General features: G+C 50.1%; 5 protein-coding genes across 5 annotated transcripts; 3 read left to right on the top strand and 2 right to left on the bottom strand.

Annotated features, from left to right (window-relative positions):
* Nucleotides 1-135: 135 nt before the first annotated feature.
* Nucleotides 136-3,603, top strand: FSUBG_1128 (uncharacterized protein; the record flags this gene model as incomplete). Its single annotated transcript, XM_036675945.1, has 1 exon — nucleotides 136-3,603. The coding sequence occupies one exon, from the start codon at nucleotides 136-138 to the stop codon at nucleotides 3,601-3,603; it is 3,468 nt and encodes a 1,155-aa protein (XP_036543296.1).
* A 4,597-nt stretch (nucleotides 3,604-8,200) lies between these two features.
* Nucleotides 8,201-9,286, bottom strand: FSUBG_1127 (uncharacterized protein; the record flags this gene model as incomplete). Its single annotated transcript, XM_036675934.1, has 1 exon — nucleotides 8,201-9,286. The coding sequence occupies one exon, from the start codon at nucleotides 9,284-9,286 to the stop codon at nucleotides 8,201-8,203; it is 1,086 nt and encodes a 361-aa protein (XP_036543295.1).
* A 1,588-nt stretch (nucleotides 9,287-10,874) lies between these two features.
* On the top strand, nucleotides 10,875-11,438 carry FSUBG_1126 (uncharacterized protein; the record flags this gene model as incomplete). The annotated part of the gene is made up of 1 exon (XM_036675923.1): nucleotides 10,875-11,438. One exon carries the CDS (start codon nucleotides 10,875-10,877, stop codon nucleotides 11,436-11,438), a length of 564 nt encoding a protein of 187 aa, XP_036543294.1.
* A 4,853-nt stretch (nucleotides 11,439-16,291) lies between these two features.
* Nucleotides 16,292-18,210, top strand: FSUBG_1125 (acriflavine sensitivity control ACR-2; the record flags this gene model as incomplete). Its single annotated transcript, XM_036675912.1, has 3 exons — nucleotides 16,292-16,946; nucleotides 17,011-17,458; nucleotides 17,508-18,210. The coding sequence occupies 3 exons, from the start codon at nucleotides 16,292-16,294 to the stop codon at nucleotides 18,208-18,210; spliced, it is 1,806 nt and encodes a 601-aa protein (XP_036543293.1).
* A 1,438-nt stretch (nucleotides 18,211-19,648) lies between these two features.
* Nucleotides 19,649-21,164, bottom strand: FSUBG_1124 (n-alkane-inducible cytochrome P450; the record flags this gene model as incomplete). The annotated part of the gene is made up of 3 exons (XM_036675901.1): nucleotides 19,649-19,701; nucleotides 19,755-20,018; nucleotides 20,072-21,164. The coding sequence occupies 3 exons, from the start codon at nucleotides 21,162-21,164 to the stop codon at nucleotides 19,649-19,651; spliced, it is 1,410 nt and encodes a 469-aa protein (XP_036543292.1).
* Nucleotides 21,165-22,526: the final 1,362 nt, after the last annotated feature.

Here is a 22,526-nt window from a genome sequence, read left to right as displayed (position 1 = left end):
AATATTGGTAGAGTTGCCAATCTAATTCGACCTTTTATCGCCTTTATCAGTTGTGATGAATTAAACGCCTACCTCCCACGACAACGAACAACCGAGGCAAAAATAACGTTTCATCCTTGGGATTTGTCATTCATTATGAATAGGTTCAGAGGCAAGAAGAAGGGCAAGGATGATCTCGAGGCTCCCCGGCCATCGATTGAGTCCGAGTCTTCTAGCCCCTTTAGAATGTTCGGCAAGAAAAAGGCACAGGAAGAGGAACCTAAGAAGGAGATTGATCTCGCCACGGCCCTTCCATCGACTGATGATTTTCGAACAAGTCTTCTGATGACCAACCTTTCGGCGCGGTTCTCTATGTTGCGAGAGCAAGATGATCCAAACACCAAGGTTGGCAAAGCTAGCGACGATAGTGTTCTGTTCCCCAAAAGACAATCGAGAATGATGGACTTTGGTTTTGCGGCAGGGTTGGGCGACATTGCTGAGGTCGAGTCTATTCGGGCCCCTTTTGCACGCTCATCGATGCAGTCTAATGATGATACCGGCTCAACAAACGGCAGTGTGATGGGCCGGTCGAAACCAATCGAAGGAAACAACTTGTTTGGAGGTCGACAAAAGGTTTACAAAATCGGCACCGGTGGGAACAAAGGGGCTATGAGTGGCCGTGTTCTCTATGGTGACGATGTCGCCCAGTCGGCTTTCCAGAAGTGGAGGCAATCTGAAAAGGATAAGCAGTCATTCGAAGACTTGCAGCAAGAAGATCTAGGTGACTTGGAGAACGCTCGACCAGAGTCTCCTTCTCAAATCGAGTACAACCGAAAAAGGGAGACAAACTCAACAACATCATCAGGCCCATCCGCAGCTCGGGACTCGACAGCCGCCACATCTATTACCTCATCTTCAGTCAAGGACCGGGAGTCCTTCGTGCGCACGTCTCGGACCGTTAGCCCAACACCACCAATGGAGCGAAGCGTTACCAGAACCCGTCGTCTCTATGAGCAGAGCCTAAACCAAGATCTCCAGGACCAACAGTCATCTGCTCTTTCAAGAATCGATACGCTTACAAAGCGAACACTCGGCAGCAGAACTCCAGATCTGACACCTCCTGTTCCTTCGCCAGCAAGCGCAACATTCGGTGATCGTTTCATCACTCGATCGGTCCTGGCTAAGGCTAGTGCCCCTAACCTACGATCTTTCAGCCCTCCATCACAAATGAGTCCTGTAGACTCGATGAATAAATTTCCCAGCATGGACCAGAAGGCATTTGGTGCTACACCCCCTCTTAGCCCCCCTATTAGTGAGACAGGGGAGGCTCAGCCCTTTGATCGAAGCAGAATTATGAGCAGGACCAACAGCCAGTATGATGAATCAAGGTTCGCCCAACGGCAAATGCAAATGCAGCAGGGTCGCGAAACTCCCACGAACCGATTCCGCACTGATTCCAACCCCTCATTGCCAGGCACTCGATCTAGGTCATCTTCTGCCCACCGTCCGCAAATGGAGAGGAACGAATCTGGTTCTTTCCAGACTGAGCCAACCGTCCAGGAAGAGTCACAACATTCAACCTTCTTTGATGACGATGATGACCAGTCTGTTGTGGACGAGTCACACCTTCAGCCTATCTTTCCTCTTCAAGTCAAGGTTGAGAAGCCAGCTGATAATGAGCACCCTGCCTTCAGACGCACCACAGTACCAATACCTCTATCGATTTCTGAAGGAACTGGAGTTGTGCCAGCTAACCCAACAGAGCAAATGCCCAAGGACTCACCCACTTTGGGACCTACCTCTGGTGGCCTGAGCGGCATGGTCAGGCAGCATCTTCGACAAGATAGTGGGGCCTCCTCGATTTATGGAAGCTTACCCAACGATGTTGAGCTGAGCTCACGGTTCCCTCCCGAACGCCCTGATGCATATACCTATGAGCCCAAGACCGTCGATTCGAACGCCTGGGAGTCCATTGAGAGAGACTTGGCTATGTCAATTGACGGTAGCGTGACTAGTCCTACTAGATCGTCTGGTTTGATGGAGGCCCAGATATTATCTAGACCCGAATCCACCCAAAACTCGAAACAACAAGTCAACCCCCAGCCAGAAGAAGAGACAGATGACTTTGCTCGTCATCTTGCCGACGGTGCGCGACGTGTCAGGGAGAGACTCACTTCTTTTGTCGAAGCTGATAGCAGCATTTCGTCACCAGAACATCCGCCTCTGTCTGAGCTTCCACCTCCACCTCGTCCGAACGCTTTGGGTATCTTGAAATCCAAGTCCAGTCGTGGCTCTTTGATTGACAGAGGTCGAGGTGACAGAGAGAATGGCAGTCAGTCCAAAGCCAAGAAACTCCTTGGTCTCCGCGGCTCGTCGCCTGCCCCTGCCGCAAGTCCATCCCGCCGCAGCTCATTTGAGGCGAATGAAAGAGTAACCCAGTCGCCTGAGCCAAGGGACGAAACCCTGCCAAGAGATAGCGAGGAAAAGGAAGGTGTCCATGCTGGCCTCAAGGCTTTCCGACAAGCCCGTCGGGAACTCCAAAGGATGAAGGAGATCGAACTTCAGCAACGGCACCAAGGACCCTCGAAGCCTCCTTCGGCAGGCAGAGATCGAGCCCAAACTACGACATCCCGGCCGCCATCTCAAGAACGTAGACCACCTCCTCCAGTCTCATACAATCGAGTCCCTAGCGAAGAATCGAGGGCCAATGCAGGCTCACGCGCTGGCTCCCGCTCGGGATCCCGAGCTCCCTCTGAACGTGACCGAAGTGGCTCTGAAGCAAGCAGCGGAGGCAGCTCTGGTAGTAGACCGCCACGCCTTAGGAACGGGTCCGTGCCTCGCGATGATTACCAAGGGCCCATGGGATCTCCCGTAGGAAACAATGGCAAGCCTCGACAAGGGCCTATGATGAGAGCACCAATGATGCCCGGACAAGACATGCGACGGTCACCACGGATGCCGCCTCAACCATACCCCGGAAACGCTTCCCCTGGTCCCTTCAACCGTCCCGACAACAGCTTGCATATTCACCCTGTCTATGGACACGATTCTGGCCACCCATCACCAATCTCACCACTTAATGGTGCCCCCTCGCCTTATGGCGCACCTTCTCCCCATGGGTTCCCTGGACCTGGCCCCGGCCCCCAGAGACCGTATGGACCCCCTTACCCAGGTGGGATGATGCGCAACCGAGATATGTCGGAACCTTCAATCAAGCCGCCAATGTCACCCATGGGTCACCGTGACGGCCTTCGACCTGGCCCTGGAACTGGACTCAATGGTGGTGCAGTCTCTACGCCTAACCTGCATAGCAGCATTGCCCCCCCTTTGCCACCAATCAACCCTCGGCGCAAGAACACAGGAGCCACGCTCGCTGAAGGTACCATGAGCGCTCATCGCCGCCCTATGAGCCCTAGTATTGCGAACGACCCACGTGCTGGCTTTCGAAGTGATGATGAAGATGGCGCAGGGATGAACCGCCAGAGATTGCGCAAAGCCACGAGCGAGGCAAACGGTATGAACGCACGAGCAAGATCAATGCATCAAGCTCCTCCTCCGCCTATGGCAGCACCACCTCTGCCTCCTAGCATGAGCAGCAATGCAGTTCCCGGCGGGATGATTTAGCAGCGCAAATGATGACTGTTTTTTATATTTCTTTCAATTCTCTTAATTCGCCTTTTGCCGATAGCATGAGACTCATGACCAAGATACCTCACGGCCCTTTTCATTTCATCAACTTAATCTCAGCGTCCTGAATCATCGAGCAGAGTCTTCGATGATAGGACCCCAACATTCGTGTGTATTTGTGGGGTGAAGGATAAGTCACTCCTTGTATGTTTTCTTTTGGGGATAATTCGGTCATTGACGGATGGATGGTTGGTTGGAATCTAGTATCAGGCGCAAATTGGCCCTGCTAGCAAGAGATCGAGCAGGTCCTTGATTCGAATAGCTGGCGCCAGGCAAGGTGTGGAAGGGAATGATATGTCAGGAAGCAGAATGGAACGGAACAAGCGGGCATGCATTCAACAAGGCTGGGGAGGTGTTTGGTTTTGTACGTATAGGATCGGAAGCCGATGGCCAAAAGACGTAGTGAGGATACTACGTCAGCTTATAAAATGTTGACCCATGGAGAGTTTTCGCCATTTCAAAGCCAAGGATGGCCATAGTCAAGGAATGGGAATAGGCATCAGGCCTGTGGTCAAACATTGTAGATGAGATAAATAACGATGGTCACCCATGATACTCAGTCTACCTAGGTGCCCATGTTGACTTATCCAAGACGCATACGGCCCACGATTCTACCGAACTGGCAAATGAGCAGCTCGGGTCGTAATTAAGATGTCACTATCAAGACTTGATCAGTAGAGATGAGGTCGGACTGGGGAGCATCGCAAGCCGTGGCACCATGACTATGATGGACAGTCTCACAACGCCATGAGCTCGAGCTTCATTTGAAATTATGCAATATTCCAATTTCGTGTATTGGATCTAGGGTAGGATAACACCCGCCCTAAACCTTTGTGTCTCACAAGCAGCCATTGGCACTCGGCTAATATGAAGTGGGTGAGGCTGCCAGCCTCCATTTTACTTACAGTCAGGCTGTCGTGTTTTCTGCAATTATTGTCGGTGCGACGTGGCAATGTGGTTCTAACTTGTGGGCATTGAATTTCCAAACCAGAGAGAAGGGCCGACGTGAGGTTTGCTATGTTATGTAACGAAGGGAAACATCCGGAAGGCTGCTCACGCTGTGGTCCGGGAGAGTCCGGGTCATGGCACAGAATTTGGGGGTCATTTTTTTCTGAAACAAGGGTCCAAATGGAGCGTTTAACAGTGGCAAGCAAACCAAGAATTGGCAACGTGCATTCATGATTGGAGCGTTTTATTTCACGATGGACTCATCAATTCGAATCACAAGACTAAGCGCCGGGCAAAAAGACACCGAAAGTGGGTTGATAAAACTTGGTATTGATTCTTGTCTCTGATTCTCAAAAGTCAAGGCCCAAAAAAGAGACCGCGGGTATCGATTAACATATTGTTACAGCTGAAGTCCGTTGCGATTCATTCCCCGTTAAACCCCGAGACAAGTCCAAAACGTAAAAGCATAGAGTAATAGAACGCCCAAAACCCGACGTCATATCTTTCCCGTGGCGCCTTTCGCATAAACACCCCCAAGGGGGGCTGAAAGCAAAGCTTTTGCTGTTGGAGAAAGAGGATAATTGCTTGAAGAACCAGTCGCTGAGGTATCAATCAAGAACAAGTGAAATGGTGAATGTGACGACCAGGTCATAGGTGTGAATGGAGAAGAGGCAGTTTCCGAGCAGAATAGAAGCGCCGTCGTTGAAGTCTTCAAGTAGTCGTGTCTCATATGAGCGAGGGTGTCCAGACTTTCATCTCGCCATGCTGTAGCCCTTTGTCATGATGCAGGCCCAAGCGTGTGTTGTGAGAGAAGAGGAGGAGAACGCCGTCGAGACGTGTCTGTGGGTGAATGCTTTAGCACAGAGGGCAGTTGTTGCATTGCTTGTGGCCGCAAGCGGTGCAGGTGGTGCTGATGACAATCATGCCTCCACACTGGCAGCAGTACTCGTAGGCAGGCATGTTGGTGAGGTTGGTTGGTGATGAGGGTTTGTGGTGTTGAAGTGTTGGAGTGGTGTTGTTGAAGTTGAAGTTAGGTAGTCTTTGGATGGTAAAATCTGGTGACTGTTGATGAAGAGGAGGAAGTCAGGTCAGCTTGGGAACGGGGGAAGAGGAGGGATATAAATAGTTGAGGAGGAGAGAGCAAGAGAGCAAGAGAACGAAAGAGGCGTGGCCAGACAAGCAAGGCAGAGCAAGGCAACCGAACGGAAAGGGACGCCCTCAGAGTGCTCGGATATGTTGATCGGAAGAGTCCAAGAGACCTAGAGAATGGGGGTGAAATTACCTTACCTTACTCTGTATCCATGCTGGAGTCGGAATGGGCTGTTTTCGGCATCTTCTAAGACGGGTAGAGCCCACATTCACTCTGTTGCAGTGCAGGTCAATGTTTATCCCCGAGCCTAGAGCCTCAGCCAGGTAGAGCCAGAGCCAGAGCCAGAGCCAGAGCAAAAGAGTGGACAGTTTTTTTTTCACTGGTGGTGGTGCTAGTGGTCCTGACTTACACGCTCCGCGCTAGGCAACCCTTAGATTTCAAGGTTCAAGGTTCAAGGATCCCTTGGCTTGGACGTCTCCGCTCTTGGTGACACAAGCGTTTGTGGTGAGGGGAACTCTGCATGTGCCGTACCCAAGAGAGGGTGGGTGATCTCAGCTGAGGTTTTTACTGGTTGTTGAGTGGAAGTGAAGACATATACTTTTTACAGTACGATTTAGATATCGATATCTCTGTTTAATTAGACGCACTCATGCTTATTTTCTGTCTCTTGCTTGGTATTTTGCTTCGTTTTTGACTTTTGTGATTCTTGTGATTTGATTTCTCACCCGTGATTTTGCCTTGCTTTTGAATTGCGGCTTAGACCAATTAAACTCAGGACCCTGGCGTCACAATGGAAGCTAAGGCAACTCCCATGCTGATGCTTGGGTCATGTATGTATGTATGTAGGTTCACGCATGCTACGTCATCGTGCAATGACGATGCGTGTCTTAAGGTGACTAGCTTGGTTTGCGAGGTGGAGAGAAAAGAAACGAACAGAGACACGGAACGAGCCAAAAAGTTTGTAACGAGGCAGTGTGACGAGAACGTCTAATCCAACCAATGCCCTTGGAAAGGCTGATCCATACCATCCGACCAGCCAGTCACATCCTTGGAATCAACTGGGCTGGGCCGTTCCCTCGTCACTTTTTTGTTCACTCCACGTTCACAGGCCACTAAAGAACAGTAAGAGAGAGAGAGAGAGAGCAGAACATCCGTCCACTCACAACCCCAGTTCATCATTGGATCTCCAGATGAGGCTAACAAACGAGACAACCCCCAAAGTCGGCTGTTCTGTTCTACTCTGTTCCCACGGAGTCTTGAGAGATCTCGGCTTTTTTACAGCTGATTGTTCCCATCTCATCCGCACGCATATGTAGTAGTATGTACAGCATTATTGTGTGGTTGACTCACGGGGAACAATCCATTGCATCCGAAAGAAACGTACAAAATTGGTGATGATGAACTCAGAACTGCGCCTCGTACTTGGTCATTCGTAGCTGACAAGATCAAAAGCTGATCACACCCTTTCCAGCTGTTGAATTTGCGGGGTAGGAAACTATTGTCACCATTCATCTGCCGTAGCAGAACCACAAGGCCAAACTTGATACTTGCCGATCTGACAGGCAGACAGAGAGTCCTACGGATGGATACGACAGGCTACGACCCCAGATTTTCGCCTCTCGATGCCCAAAGATTCTCGACCTCACAAAAGCCTCCTTGGCCTCTTCTCTGTTAGCGGCAAACGGGATGACGCATTCCTGTCGGTAATTTGCTGTACCTAGAGTCGCCCAGCACGAATCGGGTCGACGGTTGCATGTTCAGTTGCATTGGTAGGGTCCCCTAGGTCCTGGGCCCTAGCCTCTAGGTAGGTCTCCCCCGCGCGCGCGCAAGGGCATACGCCACCGGGGATCGAAAGCCCACACACCCCCAGAGGCTATTATGAAACAGTATGGGGTAAAGCTTTGCGAGATTCGATATCTCTCACCTGTCACCGTCGAGCATTGTAGCCTTCGGTTGCGGTTGCGGTTGCGGCTGGGGCTGCGCTTTGGTCTCAACGGGCCATGGGATGCTCGGTAAAGTTAGGAAAGCGGCTAAAGAGGCATTTCCACTGCTTTATGTAAAAGTTTATTCGTGGTGCTTTCATCTCTCCTGTTGTTGGTTCCGTCTTACACGTGAAGGCTATTTGTCATGTCAATGGTTGATTTCATCTCCGACTGTCCGGCGAGGCTATTGCTAGAATATCCTTATGTCAAGAATATCCACATCATTTTTCCCAGTCAGTTACAATCGGTATTACTGAGCCTAAGTAAAGCAAATTTGTACAATTTGGTATGTAGCAAGTATTAGTTTAGCTATGATTAATCCCAGTGTCCTCAACGCCCAGCTTTTTGTCGTTTTCTCCCATCCTAATTCCTGCCCACGATTCCAATCTCAATTCATCTAAGCAAGATTTCCCCTTGGTCTTGAACCTAACTCCCAAAAGAATCCCATCCTTTCGCCATCCCATCATCCAAATGATTTCCATTCCTTTCCGTATCCCGCCTTGCGATTGAGTCCTTAATCGAATCTAAAGATCTGTCCACTGTTGCCAGACTCTCGCCCAGGGTGGTAGAAGTAGGTGCGCGGCTGATGATTGACTTGCTGCAGCGGAACCATCTCCTGAGCTTGAGGCTGGAATTGGTGATGGGACATGCTGTTAACAGGTCGCATCTGGGCACCTGGAACCCTTGCCAGAAGTTGAGAGAGTAGCCTGTTGTGTTCCTCCAAGACCCGGTTGTGCTCCTTCAGCGCAAGAGTGTGCTCATCAAGCTTTTCCTTACTCCCAGTCATGGCTTCGGTTGCTTTGAGCATCGGCCCAACGACATTCCCCAAAGAGAAATTGTCTTCTGTCTGCGTCCCTGTGTCTCGAAGGACGATTCTTTGAGGCGCGACTGGTGATCCTGCGTAGCTGCTTACTCCAGCAGGAAAAAACGCCTGGTTTGTGAACACACTTGCTCGTTTGTTCGCAGGTTGGGCTGGGTGTACGGGAGCAGTTCGTTTCAGGGTACCGCCGGTACCAGTTTCGATCGATGGAAGAACGTTGCTGTTCCCCTGCCCAGGTCTTGCTCCCCCAGGAGTTGTCTGCAGTCTGCGAGAGTCAATTCCAGGCTCAGTCTTAATCTGAGGCGCTTGCTGGGGCGTCTTTGGTTCAGCCGGAACAGGAGATGAAGAAAGGGGATCCTTTTTCTTCAGCTGTTTCCCCGCCCATTCCTTAAGGCCGCGCTTTTTAACCTCATCCACGAACTTGAGATTCAATGGCTCGAAGGATGCATGAACTGCCAGTGCAGCAAGTAACCACTCCAAGTCAGGTCGAGCAGTCGAGGGAGAGACTTTGTTCCAATGCTGGAAGGTACTATTGAGCTGAGTTTTTACCCAACCATTTCGAAGATTGTTTCGCTCGATCTGCTGAACGACACCTCTATACAGGACAGGATGGTTCTTGGTGTCGGGAAGAATTTGAGCAATGGCGGCTTCTTGTCTCTCACGAATAGCCTTGGTGTCATCTTTGGAAATCCCTGGCTTCTTGACCCTGGCTTTCTTCGAGGGGGGTGCCTCGACATGATCAGTCGTATCTTCAGTCACTGACTCTGATCGTGGCGACATGGTCGTGGTGAGGGTGGTGAATGATAGGTGATTGTGAGATGTCAGACCTGGATGAAGTAATGTAAGCTTGTGGCTGCTGAAGTTTTGGCTCGTCAAAGTATGTATGATTGATGAGGCTGTGGGAAGGAAAAGGAGAAGAAGAGAAAGGATCGAATGGTGGAATTTATACCCTAAAAGTCAAGACGGCGTGAGTGATTCAACGAGACCTGATGAGGGACCAAGGATCGTAAAGGGTACGAAGCGTTTTACGAGTGAAGAGAAATGGTTGAAGAAGTTGAAGAAGAGATAAAAGGAAATCGTCCCAGTCCAAAAGAAAAGGAGATGAAGAAGAGGCTGATGTGTAGTAGAGGGAGAGGAAACAGAAGGTGAGGGTATATTATGTGACCGAGGTACAATTGTGGTATTTTGCACTCAAAGGATGAAAAGGTCGGAGGTTGTTTGTGATGGAATTATCTTCGATGCCTTGAATTCGGTTGCACTTTGCTCTCGATCGAGATTATCTGATGTGCTCGGGTGGGCTTGTTGTGCCCCGGCTGCGGCTCTGTTGGTGTTGCTAGGCGTCACCGAATCGATGGGTCCCTCCAAGCGGCATCAGAGCCACAATAGCTCGGCCGGGCCGCCACCACCTGCTCAAAGATTTTATGAATTTACCTAAGACTCATCCTAAAGATCATAAACTATGCACCGTGATTTACTGATTTTAGGGTGCTTCGATCCACATGAGGACCCTTTAACCCGGCGGAATTGGGCATGGATCGTGCCAAGAGCTGCATGACCTGATATATCAGAAACATACCATGTCAGCTTCCTACATCGCCAATCATGCTTTGCACTCAATCGTGATAAATAAACATTGCCTACCTATCTAGTATTCATATAGTGCCACAAGTGGTGCAAGGATATTGTAGATCGTGGGGTTGGGCGTTGAGTCCTGGGGTATAAAAGGGAGTGCGAGTGTCACTCTTGGCTGCACGTAGGAACATATCAAGATATCTTCTCCATCTACATGAAACATCTTCTTCTGGCCCTGCTCAGACAAGAGACTGAAGATATACGTCACTAAAACCAGCATTTTCGTTCGAGTTCCCTCGTTGTGGCAGACATCAGTTGCCCTACTCGGCACACAAGCATAGCACTGTTGAAGCACTTGCACTGCCAGGCAAAATCATTACCATGGTTCGAGCAATAAAACTTATGCAACCTGCAGGGCGGCGGGTGCCTGAAAAAAAGTCCAGAGAAATTTACCCCTCTCCACTTCAAAATAACTTCCAAAACACAACGCATGGTTCCTCTGCGAGCATATCAAGAGAGTTCGTAAGCTTTCCCCTTGACGATCTCAAATCTTGTCAAACTCTACTAAACTCTATGTTCCTCGTCTATAAAGGCCGCAGTTCTTGAATCCTCTCTCTCATCTTTTTTTCATTCTTCGTCCATCTTTTCTGCCGCCTCAGCTGCTCACTCCGCACGCAATAACAAACATACACAAGAACAAACCAGACCCTATCATCTTCACATTTCTTTACTCGATCGAGTACTTTGTTCCTATCCTAGAATAATCCTCCAGACGTTACATTTTCTTACCTTCAAGATGGGTCGTACCTACCACATGAACCCTCACTACCCGTTGACAGCGGCAATGTTTGATACGAATGACCTTCTGCGGTTTGACCTTGAAAACCCGGAACAGGTAGTTATTATACCAACTAGGTACAACAGTCGTATCAGTATGGAGAGAGACATCAACGAAATCGTGGAAAAGATGAAGGAGAGCCGCGAGCGATTCTTGGAAATGGGGAGGGAGAAAACCCTCTCCCACAGCCAAGTGCGCTCGACCCTTCTGGTAGCAAACTACATTGTGGAAGCAATGAATGTCATCGTCAAAAGATACTACCTTGACAGAGAAGAGGGCCTTAGGGTCAGGGAGCAGCGCGAGCACGCTGCGGTCCGGGATACTGGCATGACCAAGCTCTACAAGCATATTGCCATCACGTTCAGATACAACATGGACCTCCGCGAGAAGTGGTTTGCCTTCAAGGTGGCCCAGCGTAACCGGCAGATGTACGATGGTCTCGACAAGCTGAAGAGATACAGCGTCGAAGCGTTGTCCATTTCTAACGGAAACGAACCCCTTTGGGGAACAACACTTGACTAAGGACTCCATTCACTTCAAGATATCGACAGAGACACCAATTTATATATGGCCCAGAGCCCACTAGAGATTCGTCCGCTGGAAGATATCCAGGTTGAAGTAAGTCTCGTCGTGTCTGTTGCCTCTTCTTCATACTTATTCCATCCAGGGACCCCACTCGCGGAGATTAGCTGAGAATGAACATTTTGGGAGCATATGGAATAGGGAGCACAACGGTGGACTTCATAATGTATACCATAGGTGTCTAATGAAAGACCCATGGATTTTAATGACATGAAGGGATCGGCAAGGGATTGCGTATTGATGGTTATTTTGGAGTTGCTATGTGTTTATTTGTGGTTTTATCTCGGGGAAACAACGTTACCAGCAGTTTTTATTGCTACGGCACTGGTACGACTACGGATTACGGAATATTCATCAGGACATGGGGAATGCAATGAAGGGCATCGATGCTAATACACTGAATATTGCATTTACACTTGAAGTGCCTTCTTATTTGTGACTATTCTGCTTCTACTTGACCATGATGGCTGGCTGCGTAGCGCATCTGTTCGCTGGCAAGTCCATACTGGCAACAAAGATCCTTTGCTGTAGTGTAATAGCCTCCGGGCCAGAGATACCCTCGTTGTACCAACTGAGGTGACTCATAATGCTACGGTACACAGCTCAAGAATTGTGATCATGGTTCTGATCAAAGTTCAATTAATGCAGAGACCAAAGACTTGGCCAGTGGTAGTACGCAAAACATGCTCATCAGTGAATCAAGAGTGTCGTCTGTAAACTTTCCACAATATGCGAAGTTTGTTGGCTCCCGTTTTTAAGCATCGACTGAAGATCAAAGTTCTCCTTCATTAAAACTTACTTGTCCCTCATAACCAATGGTTACCACCGCCGTGGCGAGTTTGTCATGTAAACCCCTTTCGTGGTGCAAGTGCGAAGTATATCGCTGTCACGGTGTTTTGCAAGAACGATAAGGTTTCGCAACGGTAACATAAGCTTCTGTTGTTGGTACCAGATTGGGGGTCTCGCGTCGTGGTGATTCGTTGCTGTGGCAGCCTCATGCAACAGTTCGTAAAGTTTAACTTGACTGGGGCGATTAGGGTTTCGAGCTTTTCTTGAGGTCCTGTAACTCGACCAGTCTCGAGGCTACCATCAGGAGTAGATCTTGGAGCTTAAAGGCATGTCGTTTACGTGCATCTGGGTGGCAATCGTGGAGCAAGGTCGGTTCGGGATGCCCGTGGTCCTGAACTTGTCTTTGGGCCCTATCATTTGATTAGTCAGGGCTCTGTAGCTTCTGGGGTGCCTTCGCAGGACCTTACTTGGTGAACCTGGTGATAATTGCACAGCCCCTGATAGACACAATCGAGTTGGAACGACTGGCAGATCTGCAGTCGTTTGGTGTGTGCCAGAAAGCTAACCAGGAGGTTGGAGATCAGAGGAACTGGAGCGACCTTTCACGGGGCGGCGGTCGAGCACAAGTATGATGTCTGAAGGATGCTGAGTAGACTGATGGTTGTATGGAGCGCTTGTCTTCTGTCCTGCAACTCCCAGGATGACCGCTGAAGTTGGGCGCTTCAGGGACTCTCACGAAATCGTACATTTAGCTTCTAATGCAGCGGCGGCCGTACGCTCTCGTCTTCTTAAGTGAAAACTAGATCGATTGTAGGTTATAACAATGGGGTAATGGGTTTACCTGTAGATCTTGTTCCGCCGCAGTTTGGTGCTTCGAGGGCTCTCGTGAAATCGATATTTAGTTTCTAGCGCGGCGGCGGCCGTACGCTCTCCTCTTCTCCAGTGGATATTAGATCAAATATAGGTTGCGGCGATGGGGTAATGGGCTTGCCTGCAGATTTTGTCAGTCTGTCCGCCGCAGTTTGGTGCTTCAGGGGTTCTGGTGCATACTTACAGCAACTCTGCAGGTAGTGACCGAGCACTAGGGCAGCATTGAGAGCATTGGGTCGGATGGATCGTGTACGGCGTCTCAAGCTTGCCTCGAGGCTTTGTCGGCATGCCTGTCGCGGTTTGTGAATTCAGGGGTTCGTGGGCAGCGCCTCCGGGACGATGAGCATCGAGGGACAAATAGCAAGCTCAACATCAATGATAACTGCTCGGAGCTTCGAATTGGTATAGCTCTCTCTGTCCAAGACAGAATGCGGTTTCAGGGGTCTTGGGCGGGAGTGCGGTCGAAGGGCGGTATCGTAGTCAAGCTTGAGCGCTGGCGGCAGAAAGGAAAGCTAATATCTGGACACTTCCTACTGTGATTCTTGTCGTTAGCTTTACTGGCGGTAAACTTCGATGGTATCAAGGAGTCTTCGCTGTCAAGGTCTAGGCCAGCCTTGAAGTTGATTGCATGTGCTCAGAGTCCTTAGATCTTGGTGATTGGCGTTTTGGTAGGGGACTACAGCTGGAAGTCTCTGGCCGACGCTACTACAATGGCGGTCACAATACATGATCTTTGCGTTTAATTTGGCTCCTAGATAGAGTTGAGGAGCCAGGAGATGGTTCGTCAGCTCCTTGGTATTACAGCTACAGCCCGCTCGACTTGGCGGACAGACTCAGGGGTCAATGAGTCTTACCACGGAGAGCACAACTTGAGGTCAGGCAACGCAAGACGCTCGAGGAGCTTTGTTTGCGTGATGTGGTGTTAGCTGGGAGGATGGAATTCGAGGAGAACTGGAAGCATCGTCGGGAGAGTGGCTCGAGGGTCGGATCCCCTGCGTCCTTCGATCGTATGAATACGGAGCCAGAGGGAGCTGCTTCGAGGAGGTTGGATGGCTTCGCGATGCTGACAACTGAACAGTAGGCAGGCCTGACATGCTGAAGGACTCCATGCTTCGTAATGTTTGTGTGTGAGGAGGAGGACGATGATGAAAAAGGAGCGTCGAGGAGGGGGGGGGGGGTTTATAGTCGCGGAAAATCCGGAAGAGGAGGAAGGAGCACGTCTTGACGCTTCAGGTTTGCTGATGGAGAGCAAGAAGCTGTGTCGATTCGTTTGGAGCGCTGCTACCTTGATCAGCATGACTGTGGTGTATCCCAGGGGTCAGGCGCCTTGCATGACGTGTGCCAGTCAGCCCAGGATGCAATAGAAGGTACGGGGGGTCTTCGGTTTGTCCTTGTGCTCTTGCAGCCAGGCGTGAGGCTGTCGACGTAGTGGGATTCGGGCAAGTCCTGGGCGGGAGTGGTCAAACGGTTACAGGTCTCCAAGCCTTACGATAGACAGCGGTGCTTGCACTTGGTTCTTGCTACCACTACAGTGGAAAGCACTATGTGATTGACAAGATAAGCGTCAACTGCGGCCGCGAGACTTACTGTGACGTACTCTGTTGTTGCTGCAGTGGTAGCGTGGGGAGGCCCCGAAAGAGCACTACCCTTGGTTATTGACGCCCAATCGTGCTGGCCCTTTGGAATTTACTGGACTGTGTATTTTGGGGTTGGAATATTACAGGTCCGGAGGGGCAAGAATTTTGGAAGGCTGGTTGCTTTGGTATTTGCGAGTGTCCATGCTGCATCATTGCGTGGGAAAATAAATCTGGCCCATTGCACTGACACTGCTCAATATTTTCGGACCGAACAGCACAACAACGCAGTTGCTTATTGAAAGACAAGGTAACGAACAACCACTTTCACTATCGGTAGACATGGCGGAAATTCTTTGGGGAATTCTGAACAGCTTTCCCTCCAAAGACGTGTTCGTCTCGGCTCGTGCTCTGCGCAACCAGACGATGGACGCGATATCCGTGTGCAAGTGAATGGTGCCCTTCTTACATTCTTCTCTGCTAATAGCATAGCATCATGTCCAAGAGCTACCTACCCCGTTGCAGACCTTCCCCCGTCGTATGATCCGAGAGACAGAAGATATTCGACAGCCGCAACCAACGAACCGAGCGAGTCAGGAATCCTTTGCCCCGAGCACCTCGACACTGGTCGTTGATGCCATAAAGATCACACTACAAGACCGAAGAAATCGACCGACAATTGCCAAGCACCGAGCTGCACATTACGAATAGGGGTATGTCGACAAGCGCGAGTTCGCTCCAACGTTACATTCGATCGAACTCCATCCTCTCTCGACACGACATTTCATTACATGTGAAAACGAACCATTGGCTCTTGTCAGGACAGAGGAGAGAATTTCAGCAGTTGTTATCGGGCAACTCAATACCCCTTTACTGCGAGAGCCAGCGTAATCTGTTTTCGTTGCAAGTTCGCCGAACCGGATGAGTCAACGAGCAAAACTCAACGAAACTTTTACGTGAGGTTATCCGGGAATAAATAGTCTTTGTCACTGGCTGACTGCAGTTGGTCATCAAGTGGCGGTTATTTCCGAGGAGTCGGAATGATCCATTGAAAAAGGTAACTTCCGCCCTGGCAGGCCATGGCCAGATCTTGTCTTATCTGTATTTCTAGATTATCAGGTAGTATTCTAGATCTCAAGAGATTACCGGCATGCGGCAGTGTCAAGAGATGGAGTCTGACGAGTTGGGGAGATGGTCGAAAAGTTGCAAAATAACTGCCATATCCGGTCTAGTCGCAATCCCCGCCCGGGTCCGGCCATACATAGGTGAGACGCGAGGATCGTTGAGCAAGAGGTAGAAACTTAGACTGTACAATAAGAGATTCTTTCCAAATATTGCCTACTACAGAACGCAATTGCCTGCAATCATCATTCGATTTAACCTTGATGTGTAATTGTGGCTCTTCCTTCTACGCCGCACTCCCAGAAGCGGAAGTCTGCCTCACTCTTATACGTTGATCGGCTGAACCCTTGTCCTGGCCTTTCATTCCTACCTGCACTGTTGACTGACTGACCGACTGACTGGCTTTCTTTTTCCCTAAGTATATGCTCGGAGTACCCCATGGCTCCAGGAAGTAAAAAGAAGGGGAAAAAAGTACCTTCTGGACCTGTTGCCGACAAGCCTTGTCATAACTGTCGACGTCGAAGACTTCGCTGTGATCGTCAACTCCCCCACTGCGCAAAGTGCGACGCAAAAGGCGTTGAGTGCCTGGGCTATTCTCAGATCTTTCAGTGGACGGGTGCTGTTGCTTCAAGGGGAAGACTGGCTGGTCAGCAGTCCAGCGCTGCCTTGTACTCCCCGGCACGTCCTTCTACTGCCCGCTCAAGAGCGTCATTGTCTTCTGTTTCTTCCCTCTCTTCAAATTCACCTGCATCTACTTCTTCCGCCTCATCCGTCGCTTCGCCATCCGTTCCTTCATCTTCACCCGCCTTTATTGCCCCGGGCCTTTCTCAAGTCGACGAGGTCACGGAAACGTCCGAAGCCGAGTCTGAATCGGAAATAGACCTGTTCAATGACATCGATAACAACGTCGACGATGAGAACGACGATGAAGATGATGCTGCGACCCCCCTAGCGAGTGGTGACACACAACTCGTCTGTACTACCATCCACAACCAGAACCATCCCCTGGCATCGGAAACGTCGACTCCGTGGGTGCTCGTCGATCCCTTGTACCAAGACATTACGAGCAACCACAGGCAGTATCTCGCTTATTGTAAGCTTCACAAGAATTCATTGGTTAGAGAAACAAGAGAGACATGGCTGACAAGCATGACCAGTTGATGCGCGGCTCAGTCGAGATTTTGTAGCCTACGACGTGCCCGACAACCCCTTTCGAAATCTACTCAAATTCACTCAGGCCCACCCTCTGCTACGTCAGGTCATCATCGCCGCCTCGGCAACGCACATGTACAACCGCTCTCGCCCGTGGCTGTCCTCGGACTCGCTAGAAAGAGGTCTTGGCCCGAGAAATCTGCTCATGGATGCTCTGGAGGCTAAGCATCAGGTATTGCGCATGTTGCCGTCTGCCCTGCAGAGTATTGAGTCTATCGGGGGTGACATTGTCCTGGCGGCGATTCTCTTCCTGATCAATGTAGAGCTGATAGAGTCTGGTAAACATAACTGGAAGGCTCACTTTGATGGCGCTGGCAAGATCATGAAGTTGCTAGGGCCTGTTTCCGATGTGGATGAGAGTTTGAGGGACTACATCGTATCTGATTGCTTCATGTGCGTGATCTTTATACCCGACGCACCTCCTAATGCTAACATTTGCCAGATATTACATTCTGGAGTCAACATTTCGACCAACAGATTCGGGCTCACACTCATATTTTGAATCATGTCAAGCGCTACAGATACTAGGCAAAACCACGAATAGCTACTACTGTTGCCCGCCGCAACTCCTCGAGATTATGCTGATAGCAGCTCGACTATCCAACACAAAGCCGGACGATGTGGTCTCGGCTGACATGGTCACTGCCGCTGGAGCAGCATTACTAGACCGTGCTAGGAACTTTGACGTTATACCGTGGGCGCAAGATATCGACCTCAACACCATCCCCTCTACCGAACAAGACCCCGTGTTAAGTCGATTTAGAGTCGCAACATCTCATCGGCTCGCCATCTGTCTCTACATCCTCCACGCGATACCCACCGTGGGAGCCTGGGTCGGTGACGATCTCGCGGACACGATATTTGCCGAATTACACCAAGTGCTGAGCACTATTCCCGACGACGATACGAACATCAAGGCTACGACATGGGTTACGTTTGTGTTTGGTGCGTGTGCCAGGACACCGGAGATGAAGGACTGGGTTACCGTTCAGATCAAGAAGCTTATGCTTGAGTCTCCTTGGGGGTTCTTGTATGCAGCGAGAGACGCCCTGCAGATGTTATGGAGCGTTCAAGCTGAGGGAATGCCGATGACGAGCTGGGTGCAGACGTTGAGGGATCTACATATGGACTTTTTGATTGTTTAAAGACAGGGCGTTCGTCAACAGCACGGTTAGGTCGGAACTCGAAGCCCTGATCAGCAAGGGGGTTGGAAAGCCACTGGAAACCCCTGTTCTTCGGTCTTTGACACATATTTGACGTTTTCCAACGATCTGGGTCTGGCGTTCATTGGGGTTTTTCAACTGGGTATACCAAGGTGGACGCCAACCGGGGCGGCTTAGGATCAAGGAGTATATTTGGTATGGGGCTCAGCAGACTGAGCAGTGGACGATTATCTACGGCGCTATGATCTATGATTTACAAGTCTGCCATTGTACTGGCGTACTCTTCCAAGAGAAACATGATTCATTTGCAACTTCTTTACTGACAAGTGACGCTCACGTCTACCAGCCCCTTACTCAGCTCCCTTGACAGCACCTTTCCAGCCGATAAGCCCCCTATGGTTTTCCTCTGCTCCAACAGGGCCTACCAGACCCCCGCCATCGTAAGACGCCTATTTTCGGAACTCTGGGGCTTAGTAACCACGGTCAGCTCGAGGTCGTACACCCCCCTCGACCGAGTATGTCGCACAGTCCCCACCTTGATTGCCCCTGACTGACGGCTTTCGGAGAACATGTGCCCCGGAGAGATGGGCTGAAACAACTGTGCCAGATGGTTCTTTGCTAGGGGCACGCCTTGTAGTCTCGGGCGGTCACATTGTTGCGCAGACGGGCAGACTTCGGATGGCTTCCGGTTCCCGCTGATGATGACACGAGGGTTCAATATGAAGTTTTAAGGTTATTGGATATGTTGGGATGACATGTTTGTGCCGGAGACTGGGCATTGAACGAAACGAGGTCATAAGACGGAGGATTTTGCAACCGTGCTTCATCTACAAGACGAGGAGAGTCTGGCCCGTCCTGTATTATTGCGGTAGTGGGATGGCGAGACTTGGTCAAGCTGAATGCGTTTCTGGATGACTCGAGGCCAAGAGTCCGAACAAAGCATTTATGAATGCTCTCCAATGGCCAACATTCAGTCTCTATATGCAGCTGACAGAGAGGCATCACAGGTGAAGGATAAATTGGTGAGTAATAATATATCAAGTTTGATACTGGGTCTACCAGGTCCCATTTCTAGACAGTCGAAAGCTCTAGATTTATTTGTAAAGGACTCCTTTCCATGAAGAGATAGCCATAGAGTAGAAAATTTACTCCCCTCTGATATCTCGCATCGTTTACGCCAGCGCATTGACCCGTTACTCGGCACCCATCCCATATTATAGCGCCATCATAGCAATAGCAACTTTGACTTTCCCCCATTAACTGCCAGATATTTCGTCCGAAGCTCGTCAAACACATAAAAATCAAACAGCAACATACACGCAACTTTTACCTCTTGGCTACCACTCGGCAGCCGTTCTTCGAACACAACGCTAAAGCATATAACTCCATCCACTCCTCGTCATCCCTCGACTCGATCTCACTATAAGCCTGCGCCATCCTTGCCACCACGTAGTGCGTTTCTAGAAGAGCGTACTGTTCTACAATTCAAGTTAGCGCTGCACGGCCCAGATCCTCCCAAGACTTACGACCAATACACGCGCGCGCACCGCCGTTGAAGGGCAAATATCCCCAGCCAGGTCTCAGATCCTTCCACCTCTCAGGGACAAACTCTTCGGCCTTGGGCCCAAAGACATCTTCGTTACGATGCATGGCGTATACGTTGTAGAACATGGCTGTTCCTTTGGGGACGAAGAGTGGTGAGTTCCCGTCGATGCCGCCGCCCCGGGGGATGGTGGTGTCTCGCACCGCGACGCGGGCGTTGGTGGGGATGACAGGATGCAGCCTCAACGCTATTGGGATGTGAGAAACGTTTTAGGGCTGAGCGGCGGAAGGGTGGGCTTACATTCGTTGACGCACCATTTTAGGTATGTCATGTCTTTGAGTTGACTTGTAGTAGGGGGCTCTTGGCCAGCAACACTCAGAACCTCGCCTCGGAGCTTTGCATATATCTCAGGCTTCTTGGCTAGGAAGAAGAATAGATTACCGAGAAGACCTGACGTAGTGTCCCGGCTTGCAAGCAGGATGTGGAGGATATGATGACTGAGTCCCGTCCTGTCATTGGCTACACCCATCATCTCTGTCAGGAAACTGCTGCCTGAGCCATCCTCGGACTTATTCAGGGACTCTTGAATGAAAGCGTCGAGATACTCGTATACCCTCTTCCTCGCCCTCTTAGCTGCAAAGTTGAATTTGAGGGAGTGGAGCGGACCAAGCTGCATTTGTTGGATGATCTGTTCGGAGCAGACCATGTAATCATCGACAAACTGCTGTTCCCGAGTGTGATCTGCGTTTTGGACGAGCATATTGGTCGAGTGTCCCATGAGAAATTCCGTCGAGACATCCATGGTCAGAGCTAGGAAAAGAGGCTGGAGGTCAACTTCAGAGCCATCGGTAGGGACGTGCTGGAGGAAGGATTGGAAGTTTCGTTCGAGAGTGTCTAGAAAAGGAGCGGGATTGTCTTTCCTGAAACTTTGTCTCAGAACAGCCCGGGCCTGCTTCCAAGGATGGCCTGATAGAACGAAGATGCCTTGGCCAAAGATATGGCCAATGACTGAAGTTCGAAACTCGGGAAGATCAAAGTCATTATATGCAGTGGCAAGGATATGTTTGATGTTCTGGGGATCGCAAGTGTAGACGCATTGCCAAGACCACCGCTTCTCGATGTAAGTGGTACCCATCTCCTTGAAGGCTTGCCAGGTGCTGTCGAGATATCGTTCAGGGGACTTTCCAAACAAGATCTTGTAGAGGAAATCAAAACCAATAATTGGATCTTTGACAGCCACTTTGCTTGTAGCTTCTTGACAGCCCCGAGCATGTGCAAGCCTCCATCGTCGAAGATATGTCTCAAGTACACGAAGAGGAACAGGAAGAAAGAGAAGAAGGACAGTAGCCAACAAATGCTGCTCTAGAAGCTTGATCAGGAATAGACTGAACATGATGAAAGAGGCTGAAGTTGACTTCACAGTCTCAGGGGAGTGCAAGTCGGATTGATAGAAGTGGAAGGAGGCTTGGGCAGCCACGTCCAAAGGGGGAACCGAGAGGTAAAAGTACAGCAAAGGAACCAAGTAAAAGCCCTCAAATTATCCCCGAACTTTTGGATCAATGTCCCAGATCTAGAGCACAAGGAGCAAAGGGACATACAAAGCGTACGCCCCCTTTTATTGAGGTTGACCATGCGGATCGCTTCCCGGGCATTGCCTTGTAATGTATTGTATCGCATCGTGCTCTTTTGGTTGGGCTGCTCCTCGTCGTGCAGTCCCAGGCGCCACGATATAATCCCATTATTCCCAAAACAGAGCTCGTAGCAACCCTAGAACCTGTTCATTACGATGATATACACTCTATGAGCGTTTATTGGAGCTGTTGGCTCTCCAATCAAGCCTTCTGTTTAGGGCAAGGCTTAGAATAGGATCCCTAGTATACGCTGCCCCCACAACAGACAGACGTGTGCTGTCTGCTGTCGCTGTCACTAACAATACCACCTGCAGTGCGACGGAGAAACAAGAAGTCCGAATCATGGATCTTTACTCATTGATCGTTATCCTCCAAGTAGCTTCGGGGCCTGGCGTAGATCGAAGAGGGGATAGGACACTCAGGCTTGTATCAGGAGAGCAACCCACACACCGGCTGTGCTAATAATTCCTTGGCCGGTTGATATCATCAGCTGAGGATATTGCTTTCTCCGTCCTAAGAGGTCAGCGCCACTGGTGACACGAGTGATGACGGGTTCTATCTTGGTCAGGGGTATGAGAGGAACCCGGGAACTGACAGCGGTGCATGAGCATGAGCATGGGGATGAGCATGAGCACGAAGCATGAACACACTTAGGCAAGGCAAGATTTCAGATGCGGCACAGACCGAGACAGCGTAATGTATCTCACCATGAGACATTGACAATTTACAGGAGCTTTGCAGAAGTCGTGCCATGTCAAGATACACTCCAAGATTTAGGCCCGAATACCTCGGCACAGTAAATACTATCCATTCTGATATGCAGATTGAGGCTTTTGGGGCCTTGGAACCCAAAGATCTGCCTAATTCTGTATTTACGTGGTTGAAGAGATGGATCAAACCACCAGAGACCACAGAAAAGAAACTACTTCCAACGGAGTCACGACTGCACTGGAGGTTACAGAATAGTAACATCCTCTGTCTTGATATGTCTCGCCCATCAATGTCTTGGTTTGAGGACTGGATCTCGTCTTGACTGCCGCTAGTAACCCGCAATGTTTTAGTCTGGCTTGTGGAGAATGCCGTCGTGTTTAACTACCTACTGCATGTCATTGTCATAAATATCT

Source organism: Fusarium subglutinans (assembly GCF_013396075.1).
Source record: "Fusarium subglutinans strain NRRL 66333 chromosome Unknown NRRL66333_c0000005, whole genome shotgun sequence".
NCBI lineage: Eukaryota > Fungi > Ascomycota > Sordariomycetes > Hypocreales > Nectriaceae > Fusarium > Fusarium subglutinans.
The sequence above is the reverse complement of the archived record's forward strand: the minus strand, read 5'-3'. Positions and strand labels throughout refer to the sequence as shown.